General features: G+C 48.1%; 1 protein-coding gene across 1 annotated transcript in view; it reads left to right on the top strand.

Annotated features, from left to right (window-relative positions):
* ATXN10 (ataxin 10) overlaps window positions 1–13,225 on the top strand; it is a 147,972-nt gene extending 134,747 nt beyond the window's left edge. The window contains exons 11-12 of the mRNA XM_081059850.1: window positions 12,203–12,390; window positions 12,923–13,225. Of these exons, the coding sequence (XP_080915976.1) occupies window positions 12,203–12,390; window positions 12,923–12,925 (191 nt within the window). The 3' untranslated portion in view covers window positions 12,926–13,225. The remainder of the gene's footprint in view (window positions 1–12,202; window positions 12,391–12,922) is intronic.
* The last annotated feature ends 4,254 nt before the right edge of the window (window positions 13,226–17,479 follow it).

Raw genomic sequence — 17,479 nt, 5'->3', positions numbered from 1 at the left:
CAGCAGGAGACTTTACCGTCTTAATTATTATGGCTTTATAACATCGACCGGGTAGAACAGATTTCCACTGTCAACGAATGTTTCATTCACTATCCTTTTCCTGTTGCTGGATTCAGTTCACTGGTGTCTGTCATTTTCGTTCATCCACTCAGCAGCATTTCTTGAGTGCTGGCACTGTTCTAGCTGCGGGATACAGTGCTCACCAAAGAGGAGATACCATCTGTGCCCTCTGGAGCCTGCAGGCTGGTGGGGTAGGCTTCAGGACAGCGCCCAGCTTCCCTAGGGGAAGGAGCCCTGACCTCGCCCTCAGGAAGCCTCTTCTGTGCCCCCAGGAGCTTGTGAGGTGTCTTCAGTGGACCTGCCACCTGTATGTGATTCTGAGCTCCCTGAGAGCAAACCACATCTGATTGACCTCTTCTCGGTAGAACCACATCTGATTGACCCATGTTTCTGTCAGACTGCATCTGATTGACCCGTTTCAGTTGTCCCTGGCACAGAGAAGCCACTTAGGAAGTGCTGGCTGGAGCAGGGGCGCGTGTTTCCAGGCCTGCCCGACTGTCCTTCTGGCATGCTGGCCTCCCTCTTCCACTGGCATCCGAGCTTGTTCCACCCCCTGATATGCACATCCTATTCCTCTGCCTGGAATTCTCCCATCGACACTGGCCAACTCCTACTTATTCTTCCATTTTGATTTAAGCGTTATTTATGGAGAGAAGTCTTCTGTGACCTCAATTTGGATAATTATGGCCCCTGTTACTAGTTCATCTCATCCTGTCGTTTGACATTGTAGCTGTTGTGAAAGTTTGTAGTTTCCTGTTTCTTTCCTGGAAGGTCAGGACCACTGCCTTTCCTGTGACAAGCACTCTGATTGACACTGACCGCGTCAACCAATGGATGTGCACGTACCCAGAGCGTCTGCTCCTTCCTCCCTCTGCGCTGATGGGCTTGACGTTCCATCCCTTAGTTGGAAATCGGTAAAGGGAGAAAGAACAAACTACGAAATGGTGTTGTGTTTAATGAAATCTACACATGCATGGGGTGCTGGTTGGGAAACAGTGACTTATAAGATGCGCTAACCATCTCACATGTCCCTGGGGGAAGGGGCAGCCAGACAACTAAGTTGTGTTGATCACTGAAAAGACAGAGGCGGTCCTGGGTTTTCTGTGATACCCAAAGTGTACAGCCCAGCTTTGCTGACCTCCGGGTAGACCCCTGTGACACTAGCAATAATAACAGATCTGGGTGTTTCACAAGGAGAGCTGGCATCTATTGAGTGCCTCTTTTAGGCCAGGCATTGTGATTTTATTTAAACTTCATGGTCACTCTATGAAATCCATACTGTTGTTATCCCCATTTTATAGACGGGCAAGTAGAGGCAAAAAGGTTTTGTAACCGGCCAAGGCCATGAGCTGGTGAGCAGCAGGAAGGGCAGTTCGAACCTGGACTTTCTGACTGCCGGGCCTGAGACCTTACTGTCTGTCCGGTGCTGTCATTTGACATACTGGGAAATCATTTTGTCTCCCATGATTGTATGGCTGAGAAAACCGAGGCGAGGCAAAGTGGAGTCTCCTGCCTGACAGGGGAGCCGGGCACTCCACAGCCCTCCCAGTGTCCTAGGCTGGAGCTAGGCAGCACCTGTGGCCCTCAGGTGTGCCGATGGACACCCAATGCCTGGCGAGGCGCAGGACAAACGAGGTTCTACAAAGTACCCAAAGCTTATAGAATGGCAGAGTGGGAATTGGAGCCCGGGTCTGCCCTCTTCCAGAATCGGCATCTTGCCACGTGGACTCTGATTGGTCTCCAGTCCCTCCCTCGCCTCCCTGCACGGAGGTGCCAAAGGGTGCTTTTCATTTTTCTACCTCAGCTGCTAGTGGCTTCTCACTGCATGAGAATAAAATGCAGACTCTTTATTCCGGCCTAAGATCCCTGAACGGCCTGGCCTCGGCCTCCTTCGGCCGCGTTCCCTGCCCTTCCACACAGTCTCCAGCAGATTTCCCGCGTCTCTGCTAGTCAGCTTTTGCACGTCTGCTCTGCTGCCTCCCGCCAGTGTCCCCATCTCGCCAAGTTACCCGTTTCTTTTTATCCTGTGGGTTCTTGCTCAGTGTCACCTCCTCAGAGAGGCCTTGTCCAGCCCCCCTTGTCTGTGCTGTTCTGTCCTCCTGTTCTGATGCTTCGTCACATCACCCCGTTCAGGTCTGGGTTTGGTTGAGTGGGTTGGGTGCAGCTGGGCCTGCCTCTCTGGAATGCCAGCGCCGCTGACTGGCCTGCGAATTGCTGTATTCCTAGCATTGAGCGTCATGCCTTCCCAGTCATCGAACGTGTGAACAGGTCAGGGTGAAATTCTTAAGAGACATTCAGATGTGTGATTGGCAGTTTAAGTTTCTGTTTATATTTAAATCCCTTGCTGTAATGCCAGTATAAAAATCAAGAAGCGTACTGTTCATAGAGAGAAGGAAAAAGATGTTCAAGTATTAGATTTCTATAATTAAATAAGATTCCTGCCCCAAGATATTTCGTACTTTAGAAGTGTTAAGAGACGTGTGTCAAAAAAGAGCTTTAGAACTCAATGTCACCACGACAACCAGCTTGGCTTTTAAATTGTCTGAAGTACGGTTGGGATTTATTTCCAATTAATGCCAGAGTTATTTGCATATTATAAACTTCTGCTGACGGTTGTCTTGACTTTAAAATGGATGCAGCATGCTGCTCCCTTACTGAGGGTAAGCGAGAACTAGAGGTCTCTCAGTTCTCAGCTCGCCCGTGACTCATAGAAATGGAAGCAGACGACACAGAAGGGAACCTCCACACACACCCCGTGTTGACTTTGCAGCACGGCGTGTCCTCGGGAAGCACACCTGTCCCCGGATCTGGGCCTGTTCAAACCTGCGGGCCCACCCGCCCTTGACTGCTGACCTCTGGGAGCTACCGGGAGGGAGGAGAGGGGAGAGGCAAGCTGGCATGGCCACGGGTGACCCGCAGAGCGGAACTTCCCAGGTGACTAGTGACCTCTGGAGCCAGCACAGAAATAAGGAGCAGGCACCTAGCTTACGTGGGTGAGGAAGCGCCCTGCCCCTGTAGCCTGCTGTCGTGTCTCATCTGAAAGCCGCCAGAAGCCCCACATTGTGGCCTCCCTAAGCTGTATCTCTCAGAACCGGTTCGGCCTCCGGCTACACGTTATGAATTTGGAATGTCAGTAGTGCGAGACTCCCGCTAATCTTCTATAATTTAGATGGGATTACATCTTTTTCTGCTTCAAATATTAACTTCATTTTAACTGTTTATTAGCTACTTCTAAAGGCATTTTGCCGAGGTAGTTACCCTAACTGGTGTCTGCAGGCTTTATTTTATGCTTTAGGATGTCTTTGAAGAGAAAGGGAATCAGAAACGCTCCCATTGCTGCCGTGGGTCTGTAGGCGTAGCTGAGAAGCTTGCAGTCAGACTCACCGGGAAGAAGATCTGCCCCCCTGCAGAGGTCCGCGTTGTCACCGTGGTCGTGAAGAGTGTGAGGGCGGTATGGCCCCGTGCGTAAGGGGGTGCCGGGGCCCCGTCGTGTGGCCTTGGGCAGGCCGTAGCCTCCCGTGTCTGTCTGCTCAGCAGCGGAATGAGGATGCTATTAGTCGCGCAGAGCACGTTGGTTCCGGTGGATTGCTTTCCGAGAGGGCCTGCAGCGGCCCCTGACACTGTGCGTCTGGTCGGTGAGGGCTGCTGCCATTATCTTTGTTGTTCTTACTGTTACGGCTTTATGTGGATAACCGGACAGTCTTGGCTTATGCGAGAGACACTTAAATTAATTCCTCTTGCAAAGCTTTGCTTACACTGAAGGTAGCAGTAGACTCCGTGAATAGAAATTCAGTGGAGCCAGCTTGTTATTTGATAATTCCTTTATCCCAAGGAGTGCAGAGTACTTTACAGACACCCTCTTACCTGGCAGAAGGGGCCTGGAGCTCCCCGGTGTGTCTGCTGTGCTTCCACTGGCTTCCATCCATAAATTCCTCCGCTGTCAGGACCCAATGAGCTCAGGTTCCATCACACCCTCTCCTGCTGCCCTACAGGCAGTGACCCCGCATGTGAACCGAGGCCCTGGGCAGTATTCTAGTCTTTGGGAGTTTGCTGTGTCCAGGACGCCTCTCCCTGACGAGTTCTCCCTTGCAGCATGATGGCTGACGTATAGCACTGGGTTTCCATGCATTCACTAAAGGACACCACAGCCCAGAGCTGCCAGGAGAGCTGGGGGTACTGCCGCTGAGGAAAGAGAAGCCAGGCACCAGGGGGCATCCGTCCAGCAATTACTTAGAACATGCCTCCTTCTGTAAGTGCCAGGAGCTCCTAGGACCGAGCCAGGAGTCCCAGCACGAGGTGAGCACACACTCTGTAGAAGGAGCCAGACAGAGAGTTACACAGGGACAGTAGAGTGAGACGTGGCATGAGAGAGAGAGGGTCACAGAGAAGACAGGCCACACGGCGTGATGGACTCGAGAAGGATTATTCCTGCACCATTTACTGAGCAGCGGCTACACGCCTGGCGTGTGCCAGGCACTCTGCTAAACACTATGCGCAGTGGCTCGTTGACAGCCTCAGAACTGATGTTGGGGCGCTGCCCCAAGTACAAATGGAACGACTTCGTGGCCCCAGAACCCTTCCGTGCGGTTTAAGTCAGAAGCGGTATCGGTTGTTCCTGGTCCAAAACCTGACCTGTGACGCAGGTGCCAGACTGACTGCTCTACACCACGCGTGCGTTGAGGTGGCTGGTAAATGATGCCAGAGTCTAATGTACAAAATGAGCCCCAGGGCTGCGGGGTCCTTCACCGACAGCACCGTGGATGTGAGGTTACCTGGGAGGACGGCGCTGGTGGCGGCAGGAGCTTCGGGAGGGGCTGTTGCCTATGGCGACTGAACAGGGAGCAGGGGTCCCTCTGCCTGTGACGTCACTGCCCGACTGACAGCAGCAGCGACATGTTCTGCCTGTGCCTGTGCACCGGGCACTTGTAAAGGCCTCTCTGCTCACAGCCCGGCCGGGGTCCACACGGCAGACGTGGGGCCTTGTCAGGTGGAAAGCGTTCAGGCTTCCGAGAGGAGGGAGGCCCGTGGCGTCCTGAATATGTCATCTCTCCCTTTAGAGGGTCGATGTATGGAAAGGAAGGTGTGCCTGCCGAGGACAGTGAAGTGGCCTTTGTTTCAAATCATGAAGAAAGGGCCGATTGGGGTTTGCGCAGGGCTGAAAACTCTGGGGCTGCCACTCGTGCTTCATTGTGCTTCGCAGTTCTGTCAGAAGCCAGCGGTGAGTTTTGTTGGGCCTCTGGACTACTTCCTTTGCTGTCCAGTTCCCTGGGGGCTAGAGGCCAGACAGGCAGCCTGAGCTCGCCAGGGGTAGTGTTTCTAGGTGACTCTCCCTCAGTCGGGACTGGAACGCTTCACTCCTTCTCGTGCCACACACTAAACAAGTATCACATTTTTCAGACTGTGACCTCTAATTGACAAATTGGGCAATTATTTGTGTTCCCACCGTCTTCTGTTCATTTTTTTAACTACTTTCACCTAACCTTAATCGGTAAATGAGAGTGCACATACAGTGTACATTCTGTTAAGATGGACTACAAAACCCAGAAGAGTCCATCTCAGCACAGCAGCAAAACACTCGAACCACAGCTGTCCCCTCACATTTAAATACAAAACACGGAGGGAATGAGATACCAGCTAGATCAACAGCGTGAGGAGAAGGGAGCCACGATGGGTGGTCGGCGCTGCTTACGGAGCCCATGCGGGTCCCCACGTCGTGCGCGGAGACCTGTGTGGGCTGCGCACTTCCTACGGAGCCTTCCACTGCCTGCTCTGAATGAGGAGAGTGGGCTGTGACTGGGCGACGTGAGGGAGTGGAAAGCAAAACAAAACTACAGTCGATGAAGGCACAAGAAACATGAGCTTTACCACGAAGGCCTTGAAGTATCGCTTGGCGTTCGGAGCGATTGGCCGATGCAGGAAAGTGTGTGCACTTTGGGCAGGGCTAGGGCCCGTGCTTCTCAGGCTTCCCCTCTCCTGTCAGAGCCCTCGTGTCTGACCACCTCCCATCTTCCACTTTCTCCCGTGAGCTGCCCTCTGTCCCCTGCCCGCAGCTCACTCTTCTTCCACCATCTCCACTGGGATGATGTCCTCTGGGGTTTGGACAGGTCCCTCGCCCCCCAGCAGCAGAGCTACCTCCAAGCTACTGCCTCGGAGTCCCTGGGCAGCAGTGGTGGAGGAAATGCCTTTCTCCTTCCCTACAAAAGCTAATGTTTCTTTCGAGAGCAGGGCCAGGGTTGGGTAGGACTTTTGCAGAAGGGGTGAGAGATCAAGGTCCCCCAGGGGCCACACCACCCATCACGCACAGGCTGCTAGGACAGAGTTTGTCCTGTCAAGGGAGAGAAGTCATCTTGCTGCCACATCCCGTGCTTTCCTTCAGCTGACAGAAACTGGCATGTCTGGAAGAATTTTGGTCTTTAGCGGTGTATAGCATTTTAAGAACGATTTTAAAAGTTGAACGCTTCGCACTGTGAAAACTTGTGCGATCTTCCCTAGTCTGGGGAGGTAGTAGCGTCGATGTGGGAGGTACGAAGCGTCCTTTCAGCCTCACGTGGCAGATGCCTCGGCGGCTTTGTGGCAACCTGATGGAGGAGGTTTCCCAGCCCTGAGCACCCTGGTCTCAGACCAGCTTTCTAGCTGGTTTTTCTAATGTGTGCTCTGCGCCCTACTAAGCACTGTGCTTTAGAAAGTTAGGCGTAAATCCCTGGGTTGTCTGAAAATCATTTTTAAAAATCTGTCCTGGAAGCAAAAATTAAAGTCATTATAGATACAGTACATATATTTATTATATACATATTTATTATACATATATATGACATTAAACAGATACATTATGCATCTATAGAAATATAAAACATATAGAGGTGTTACATATATAGTGTGTATATATATATATATACATATATATATATATATAGTGAAAAGTCAGTAAAGTCTTTTAACATATTTAAATTGTTTGAATTAAAATAATGCAAGTTTTTCAGTTGACAGTACTTGTACAACAGATATTTATTGGTGCTGTCCGTGCCCTAGGCAGAGATTGGCATACCTTCAGGTTGAATTTTGGTAAATATCTTTGGCTTTCCTTGGTGCTGTATGTCTGTCCCGATCACCCAGCTCAGCCGCTGCAGCATGGAGTTGGCCATAGATAGTAGTCAGTGAAGGAGCACGGCTGTGCCAATAAAACTTTATTTGTCATGGATACTGACATCTGAGCTTCACATAGTTTTCATGTGTCACAAATTAGTGCTCTTTGGCTTTTCCCAACCATTTAAAAATACAAAAACGTTTTAACTTGTGCCGTAATTTGCCAGCCCCCATTCTCAGCAGTCTTCTAGACACAGAGTTAGTGCAGTGACAGAACAAAGTCCCTGTCAGCATGGGGCCCAATTTCTAGTCATTGACAGGATAAGTACCACTGCATCTGATCATTGAAAGGCTGTTGCCTTTTTTAGTTAGATAGAAGCTTTCTCATCAGACAGTTGCCATTTTAATGTTTTAACTCGTCTGACTACTTAAAAAGTGAATTTGGTGCGTAAATCTGCTGCTTAGTAATATCCTTGTCGTGAAATATTTCTCTGTATTGGGTTGTCTTCCAGCGTACATTTCTCGTCACCTAACTGGCACGAGGCCACAGGGCTCAGTGCTTGGAGTCCAAGCACAGCTTCTCACTGCCACCTTCCGAGGCGCAGCAGCCTGGAGGTGCCGAATTGTCACTGTCCCCTTTGTGGCCCGTCTCAAGACAGCGGAGTGCTCTGTGCAAGAGCTGGCTGGCTCTGTCGAGTCCCCCTCGCTCCAGTGCTGATGCAGCGTTCTTTCAAGGCAGTTTTGTAACCAACAGGCTCAGGCCTTCTGTTTGCAGTAGCTATGGAGACCTGAGAAGCTCTCTTTCTAAAGCTAAGCATACAAGAAAGCACTTCAAGTGTTGGTAGGATTAGAGACTTTAGAAGATGTTTAATTTTCTCCCCCACTCCTCCTTTCTTTCTGTCTCTTTAGAGAGGGAACAAGAGGGCGATGTGAATATTAACTGGGACTCGCTTTAATCTCCCCTGTGACACTCCAGGCTGTCTGGGTCTGCACAGGCCAGCAGGCTCTCAGCCTTTCACAGCGCACTAACAAGGAGGGCCATGCATATTCATGAGCCAGCCTCCCGCATTAGACACAGTTCCTAAGGGCTGTGCTGCAGTGTTTCTCTTTTCAACTCAAATTTTATGAAAGGAACAACCATTAAAATTTGGTTTTTAAATTATGAGTCAGAGACCCTGGACAATAGGGCTAAAATGTTCTCATCGGAAATAGGGACACATCAGGGGACCTTCGTGTGGTATTTAATTTGTAGGTAGACAAGGCAAACCCCAAAATGTGGGTGCTCACTTAAGGTGGAGAGGTACCTGCCCAGGAAGAGTGTGTCACAGCCGCGGTGTTCTCACCTCCTGAAATCCCCCTTAAGGAGGAAATGAGAGGAATGTCACTTACACATAAGAATGTGAACTACACCCTACGGTGAAGTGTTGGGGGCTTTGTTGTTCATTTGTAATGTCTGGTTTGCAAGGTGCTGAAAACACTTCCAGCTCCACCCACTCCTGCCACATGCACCTCTGTGCCCTTTGAATGCGAGTTTTGGAAGAAGACAAAATGCCTCTTCCGCTTTGGGCTTTCATGCTGCGTCTGTGAGGGTGGTCATGCCAGGAGTCTGCTCCTCGTGAAATCTTGACCGTCACGTTCTGTCCTGAAGTCATGCTGCCCCGTTGGGCACGACATTCTTGCTGCCCAGTGAGTGCCTGGGCGCATGCGTGTCTGATCGGTTACCCTGCGGTAACCCCATTCCCGTCTGTGCTCCTCCTTTTCTATACATCAGATGGGGATCATGTAAGTTGTTCTACAGAAATGAGCTACCAAACCCTTTAAGGGTGCCATGCTCTTAAAATACTGTGACAGTCTTTTCACCAAATGTGGTAGCTGCCTGCCCAGATGACGTGATTAAAATCCACCCTTTCATCCGTCCACATGGGACTTCTCCTGGGGTTTTGTTGTCATGGACCTTTTATTTACACAGTTCAGCTTCCTTGCCTGGGTTGCATTTATATTGGTTTACTTTCATCTAATCTCTCAACCCTGCAAAGCCCTGAGTCAGGAAACCACACTGAGAACGAGGAGGAAAAGCCCAGCCTGTGTGGGTCACTGCAGCGCCACCACGGCCCCACCCCATGGTGAAGGGCGGGTGTGTTAACTCGTCCGGACGTCCAGCAGACATCTCCCAGCACTGAGCTTGGGACACAGAACAGAGGGGTGAAGAAGACCTCAGATTTGCTTATCAGTTCACGGGGGGTTAGGGCAGACACGTATAAACAGGTCGTCGTAGCTTACATGACGTCAACAAACACAAATCCGCGACCCACTCTGTCAGGAGCTAGACTGGGTGATGAGGAGACAGAGCTCGCTTGGGCGTGGCTCCTGCCCCGCAGACGCTCACAGACCCTCGGACAGGTGGGTACAGGCGGTGTGGTGACGACAGAATGCTTGGACAACATACAGCGGGCATGCCTAACATGTGGTGGTGTCCAGGGCAGCTCGGGCAGTAAGGGAAAACTTCCGGGGCAGGTGGAGCTTAGCTGAGTCTGAGACAGGAAGGGGCAGGTGAGGGGGAAGCACGTCTCAGGTCAGGGACACGTGTGGGAAGACGGGACACCGGTCATCATGGTGTTGCCAGAGGCTAAGATATGACAGGCGCCAGGCAAGAGAGCTCTGCGGGGCCGCTCGGCAGGCGTCTGTTTGCCTGGAACTGAGATAGTTTGACAATCTGAGGCTGGGGGTGATGGTGCTTTCCTCCAGAGATCCTACGTGACAGGCTGGCGTCGCATTCCTCCATCACAGAGCAAAGCAGCCCTCAGATTCTCAGGGGCTTTCGATGCAGTTAAAGGAACTCGGGTTTCCTACTTTGAATTACATTCGAATGAATAACCAGAAAGCTTCGGACTGAAGTGCTCTGCTTCTGTCATTAGCAATAGAGAGTTACGCACATTGACTCAAACTCCCCCACCTTCCAGGCCTTTTCTTACCCAAATTTACCCCTGAAATGATGGCTCCTGCCATCAGTCCTCATGACTGCCGCCTGTCTTTTCCTACGGAAAGTGAGGAAACGGATTCATGTAAGGACAGTGTTCTGGACGAGAAATGGTTGTGGCAGATGAGTCGTCGTTCCGAGACTCACTAATATATTGGAAGTTTTTGTCGCCCGGGGTCATTATGTCTATTCTCTATACTGGCACAAAGTGGGGGTTTGGCGATTGTGCAAGAGCCAGAAAATCTAATTAAGGTTTCATGCGTTTGAATATTTGTGTGGACTCTGCTACCAGACAGGAAGTACAGCCTCACAAAGGACCTGGGCTTTGTCATGAAACGATGGCAGATCGGTGGCAAAATGAGGCCTTTTTCCCACCAAAGGGGGTTGACTGATTACAGAGTCAGCATCAGCTGGGCACCAGCAGTTCCTTACTCCTTGCCATCTGGAAAGGGTTAGTCATTTATACCCATCAGTGGTTTGGATGCTAAACCCCCAGAGACCAGTGGATCACTCAGCAAACGTTCGCTGGTCCTCTTCTTGGTGCCGGCCAGTGTCTCTCCTCCCCGGCCTGGAGGTGTTGGGAGAGACAGGCACCCATAGCCAGTGCTAGTGAGGACTCAAGTCTAAGATCCGGAAGCACCCACGGTGAGGCCCCGCCCACCTCTGGGCACCAGACAGGCCTTGTCAGGACGGGACCAGCGGGGGTGTGTCGGAGGGACGAAGATGGAGCAGCATTTAAACCCCAGGAAACACATCCCGGGCTTAAAACTGTTTGTGCTTCCTGTTTTATTTGTCTGACTTTTGGGACATATACATCTTTTACTATTTTCCTTGGAGGTTACTGAACTAGGAAGACCGTTTGATTCACTTTTCTTCCCCAAACACTATAAGAAAGAGTCCCAGGCTTTATGCATAGTGAGGCCTTTCTCTTTGGTTTCCTGCGCCATCAAGGGAGCCGGAAATGTCTGGGCGCCGGACTCACTGCTGTGCTGGCCACCAGGACAGGATCAGAAGCCTCGACTCTTGAGCTAAAGGGCCTGATCCCTTTTGGGGACACAAGGCCCCAGTTCTGCATCAGAAATACCTGCATTGGAAACTCCTGGTAATCAGGACAGGGCTTGGTTTTCCTGCTGCCTTCCGTCCATGTGGGCAGGAAGGCCTGTCTTCACTGGAAAAAGTGTTTATTCCACCCGAGGCGCTGTGTGTCCCTCTGGACCAGTAGAAGGTGCCAGGCCCACTGTTGGCATCTCTTGTGTGTCCCTGGGTCCAACACTGGACACTGGTCCACGCAGCAGCTTTTATACACTGCTAGAAGACACCATCGAATGGCAATGCGATGCTTTCCTGAGGTTCCCGCAGCCCTTGGTTACTAACTCAAAGACTTCAGTGAATGGCGCTGTGAGTCTGTCTTCGTAAGTTGTCTTCTGTCTGCTGTGAAGGACGCTGGGCAGAACATTTAAAACTAGGGCTGGGGCACATCAAGGCAGCGAGGGGGAGATGCTTTCTCGAGAGCACAAGTATTCAAATTGAACACAGCAAATCCTTCAAAGGCTTCCTAGCTTCATCTTTAAAATGAGGAGTGAGGGAAATTCCATGGTGACTCCTAGGAAACAATTCTTATTTGTAACAGGACTTTCTTTAAACAAGATGATTTTCTTGTCGGATTCTAGCTGGCACCTTTGCGACTAATTCTCTAATGCTCTTATTCTTTCCTTAGTGACTCAATAAGTATCAAGTGTGTGTGCGCGTGCTCGTGTGTGCCTGCGTGCGTGAGTGCACATGCTGGTGTCATACACTTCAGACGTGGCCCCTCGAAGCCTTTGCTTCCTTATTCATACTTTGAGCAAATCCTGCTGAAGCTGCCGGACATCGCACACAGGCTGGACACCCGTGTGCATACGTGTGATCATACCTTTGAGTACTTAGCTCTTCAGATACATACTCATAGCACATCCTCAAGAAAACCTTAATTGAGTCTGGGTTTTGGTGTTGCTGTGCTGCTCTCTTCCCACCCGCCAATGCTCGTGCGAATTTCTGAAGCAGGAGAGTATATGCTGGCAACTTCCTTCACTCTGGTTCCAGTTCTGACCCAGTGGGTGGTGTATGCCATCCGAAACCTTACAGAAGACAACAGCCAAAACCAGGATTTGATTGCCAAGATGGAGGAGCAGGGGCTGGCCGACACATCCCTACTTAAAAAAGTGGGTTTTGAAGTTGAAAAGAGAGGTGACAAGCTGATTCTGAAATCTACTAGTGACACCGCTCAGCCGGTGAGTATGCTGGCGTGGGCTGTAACGCCCTCAGCTTGTAGCAAGCGGTTCCCCCTTGCCCGTCACCTTGCACGTGGCAAGGTTCCGTCATGAGAATGTGGAGGGGAGCATTTTGCTTTTAAAATAGCAAAGAATGCCCTAAATTTTAATTGCCAATCATTTTTTTCCAGGCTTTATGCTGCCGTTTTCTTAAAAGCGTTAAAACTGCAAAGTCATTCTAAGGGAGAACTATAAAAAGCATATCAAACTTTCATGAGGTCCAGAAGTGGTTTTTTTTTGTGTGTGTGTGTGTGTGTGTGTGTGTTTTTTAGGTCCAGAAGTTTTTGACGGGAATTCGATTTTCTTTAAAAGATAGCTAATGTTGACTGCAATGAAAAAGACAGAAAACTCCTTGTATAATATTGAATGAGTTTTGTCGGGGTTCTCGGTTATTTCTGATCACTGATCACAATTCTCTGGATTATTTTTTCCTTTAATGATTCTTATAAATAGATCTGTTACATCTGCAATTTTGTTTCTTTTTTCTTTTTAGTGAACACACTCTCGAAATACCTGAAATTTTGGAGACTGTTTCGTGGATTTTTTTCATCTTTGTCGGTATGTGAAATTGCAAGTGTTTGAAGATTTATTAAGTACAAGTTCATAAACTCGTGAGGCTTTTAGGTAATAGAGTTAAATGTGTTTAAGCTTAAAAGTGAAAGTACATGAGTATTCTGCTGTTTCTTGGCATTAAAAATGTAGCTGTCTTGAATTGCTTTGTCCCCATGGACACAATATGCATTTAAGTCATATATTGTACTTACTGTGGCAGCAAATAATAAAGTCTTCTTGTGGAGAGCCCGTCCCTTATTTGGCAAAGATGTGGATGTTTGCTGGGGTTCCATTTGTTCCTTCAGATGGCGAGTCAGCCTTATTCCTTTTATTTTCCTTTTCTCGTTGGGTTTTCTGAACTCTGGCAGGCAGCCCAAGTACTTTCTCACTGTGATTAATTCTAGCAATCTCTTTCCACCCCCTCTGCCTTTCCAAAACATTGACGAGACTCATTTCCAGCTAATTAATTCGAGAGATGCTGAAGAATAGAGCGCTCTCCCTCTTCATTTTAGGACCGGGCTGTGTTGTCACCGAGCCCTGTCCCTTTGGAATTTAGCAGGGATGAGAGAACATGTAGGCCATTAACTCTTCTCATTCCAAATCCTCCTAGAATCAGACTCCTCAAAACCCAGTATGTTTCAAAGCTGGTGCCTGTATCTTACCCACCTCCACGCCTCTGTAAAGGGGGAAGAATGACTTTCTGGTCGGTTCTGTGTCCAAGGCCACTGCATTCAAGGTACATTGTGTCCTCTTCAGTTTAAAAAGCACCAGCCTCGCAAAGGCACCCCCCTCGGTGTGGGCCGTGGTTTCCCTGGACTTGCAAAGGTAGCCTTGGGGAGTGGGAGTTAATTCCACCAGTATCTGTGTGCGTGTTTGCACACACATACACATGCATACATATATGCACATACACACACACATACACATATACATATACATTCATGTTGGAGGTAGAACTGGATTAAGTGAGCACCACAATCTTTGTAACTACCAAATCGTATCATCAGAAAACTCCTGGGGGGTTGTGTTGTGAATACTTAAAACATATCATCTCCTTAAACAGCCATGTTACAAATACCTAGAGATTTGGCACAATTCATGTCGAACCTTCCAAAGTAACAACAACAAAGAGCCAACCGGAAATTTTCCAGAAATACTGATTGTGCCAAAGTAAAGTGCTTCTAAGATTTTTTGGTAGCCATACTTAAATTGCTTTGTAAAAACAGCTTAAGCACGTTAAGAACGAAATAAAAGTTTTCCCCTGTGCTATCTAATATACTCTGTACAACGCTGAAGAAATGTCAGCTTCTTGGATCATGTGGTAATCTACAAATAACACTTTTTCCTCTCACTTATGACATTCCACCAGTAAAGAAGCCATTGCAAAATTTAAAACACACAAAGAAATCATTCTCTTCTGGGACACAAAGAGTTAAAATTCTATTCTCTAAATGGAAGTCTGGCCAAAGGGAAAAAACCAGTGGGAGTCCCTTTTTCCTTTTAACAAGTTTGCAATAGACACTTCTGTTTTTTCTCTCTCAATGGATGTGTGCACACCAGTGGAATCACACAAACATGTCAGTATAAGCCATATAATAACAAACACAAATAAAAGGGAGCCTTGTGGGAATACAGAATGGGGTAATGGTTGTGTGTTTTCTAAATAGGAAATGTGGGGCTTGCAGAGTGAAAACACGCTGACGGCTGCATTGTGGCTGCGTTTTGATGCCCTCAGAGAGATTGATTCTTGGGCACAAGAGCTTCCCCGTCCTCCAGCAGTGGCCTGGGAGCTCCTGACACGCTGTAGAGGATTAAGTCACCACCTCAGCCAATCATCTAGAAGGGGAAAAGGGCAGGCCAGCCTTACCAAGTGTGTAAAGTGTCGCGCCATGTTACTGCTTCCAAGTGCAAACTGACAAAGCAGTTCAATTTCTTAGCGCCTGCTTCATTTGAGAAGATGACAGGGAAAGGCTTTCTGTTTGATGTCGAGTCCCAATGTTTGCAGAATAGTTTTTTAATACCGTAACGATGGTTGCTCATACTTCGGAAATACTTATTTTCACCATTTTAGTAATATACTATTAGAATTCATCCATGATGTATATACAGACGGTTGTGTGTGTCTATATGTATATCCATATTAATACCTCTCATGGCTTTAGATTTGGGGGGAAGCTAACATTGAGATGCATTTTGTTCAGTAACTTCTGAATCTAACTGCAGGACTCTGCAGACTACTAAAAGATGTCCATTTTGCAAAAATGGATATAGAGAAATGATTGAGGTCATTTGGGCTACCCATTAGTAAATTTTAAATCAAAATGTAATATTTTATATGTAAGTATGTATCTCTTATGTCCGTTACCTAAGTCTTTGGCATTGCTATACTGCTCTTACAACACCTATGATTTAAATGTCATTTAAATGTTTTTATACTGTTCTTGAATTTCTATCCTTGAATGAGGAAACAAAGATGTGGGAATAAAAACGCCAGTCTTTGCAGGAGGAAGACTTTTAAAAACTACCTATTTCATCATCGGTAAGTTCCACACACAAACATAAAGGAATCAGTTTTTACGTAAGAGTCAGTAAAATTAAGACTGGAAATGCAGAGAAGTTGAAGGAGGAAGAATCTTAACATTTGAGATCCAATATAAAACCAAGTCCTTTGGAGAAAACAGGCCTTCTTGGTGCTGTCCAAGGTTCTGACAATTTCAGCGACAGTGGCCTGTATGTGGAAAATCAATTAAAAACCTTGTTTTCAAACTTGAGATTCCCCCCCTTACATTTGTATGACATAATAGCTATTTTCTTCTTTCCTGCACATTGTTATAGGGTTACTTGGATTTTTTTTAGGTCAGATCTTATTTAGGTGATATTTTTACAATAATTTGATTTACCAGCTACAATATACATGAATTTGAAAGGTAAGCTTTTTCTGTAAATGTAAGGGGTTGGTATTAACTCATTCATCCACAGTCAGTTATGGCAATGGAAGTAACTTTCAAGCTTTCGGTAATTGTTTACTCGTTTAAATGAAAACAAATCAGAAACGTTAAGTTACATGTTTCTTTTTGTTTGAACAACATAATATACGTTCTTTATTTACAGACTTGTATCCTGCTTATTTCCGTGAAGCAAGAGCTTGCGTGATGTTTTAGAGCGTGGATGTGATTTTTAGCAGCTCTGTGGAAAGGGTGGTGGTTGAGAGCAGAGACTCGCACACGAGTGCCTGGTTCCAGTTGCCCTTCCCTCGCTGTCTGACTAGGCAGAGTCCTTCGCCCTGTGCGTCCATTTCCTCATCCTAATACCAGCGACCTGTAGGAGGTGTGAGGATAAAAGGAAATGGCTACGAGGTGCTTATGACAGTCCCTGATGCGTGGTAAGCATTCACTAGTGCTGGTTATTCTCATTATCGGAGTGACGCGCATGTTTAAGCACCTAGAACTCCCACTGTGAGCATCTGATGCCAGTGCACAGAGAAGCATATTGTCTCCTGCTTCTCCTGTCGCCACGGTGCTGGACATACAGTCGGTGCTTACTAAGTGCATCTTATTTCTTCAGCAGATTCTTGTGTAATGTTTTCTGTGTACCAGGCAATGTTCTAAGCACTTGAAAAATACGAATCATTTAAACTTTAGCAACTATAGCATGTTCAGTATCGATCCCATTATATGGATGAGAAAGTTGAGTTGCAGAGGTTAAGGCCAGGGGTCACGTGCAGTGACGGCCTAATGATGAATTGCTGTAGTTAATTAGAAGGGGATGAGTGAACGAAAAAAAATTACAGCTTCTTTCCTTGGAAGCATATAAAGTGAATGTGGCAGAAAAGCCTAAATGGGGGTTCTGGATGGAGAAGATGGGGGGCCCCATGGAGAGAAGGTGGGCTCTGCTCTTAGAAAGTCCAAGTTCAAATCTCAGCTTCACTCCTCGCCAGTTGTGTGGCCTTGAGCAAGTTTCTTAACTACTCTGAGCCTAAGTTTCCTCCTCAAGCAGTGTACCAGGCAGGCACTGAGGTGACGCATTGAACACGACAGACAGGGTCTGTGGTCTCATGAAGCTGATGTTGCAATGAGAATGTCAGAAAAGTAACAAGTGCACGAATAGATAAGAGCATCATATCTTAAAATAAATGCCATAAAGAAAACAAACAAGGTGATGGTCTGAGTGGTAACTGGGGTGTCCTTTCTGAGGTGGTCACATCTGATCTGAGGCCAGAGGGTGGAAAGGGTGCCAACTGTGCAAAGAACTGGGCGGGGGGAGGGGTGGACAGGCGGCAGGGGAGTAGCACCCCAGACAAGGGATCACCGTGTGCAGAGGCCCCCAAACTGACAGGCTTTGTGTGGTCAGGGGCCAGGAGGGTGGCTGGGGCCAGAGCCTGGTGACTGGGGTAGCGGGGCATGAGTGAGACTGGGTCAGAGGGGAGAGCAGGGGTCTCCAAGACCACGGGGGCGTTTGGATTTGACATGAGGTGCGCTGGGAAGGTTATGCATTGGTT

The sequence above is a fragment of the Rhinolophus hipposideros genome (assembly GCF_964194185.1).
Source record: "Rhinolophus hipposideros genome assembly, chromosome: 9".
Lineage (NCBI taxonomy): Eukaryota > Metazoa > Chordata > Mammalia > Chiroptera > Rhinolophidae > Rhinolophus > Rhinolophus hipposideros.
The sequence above is the reverse complement of the archived record's forward strand: the minus strand, read 5'-3'. Positions and strand labels throughout refer to the sequence as shown.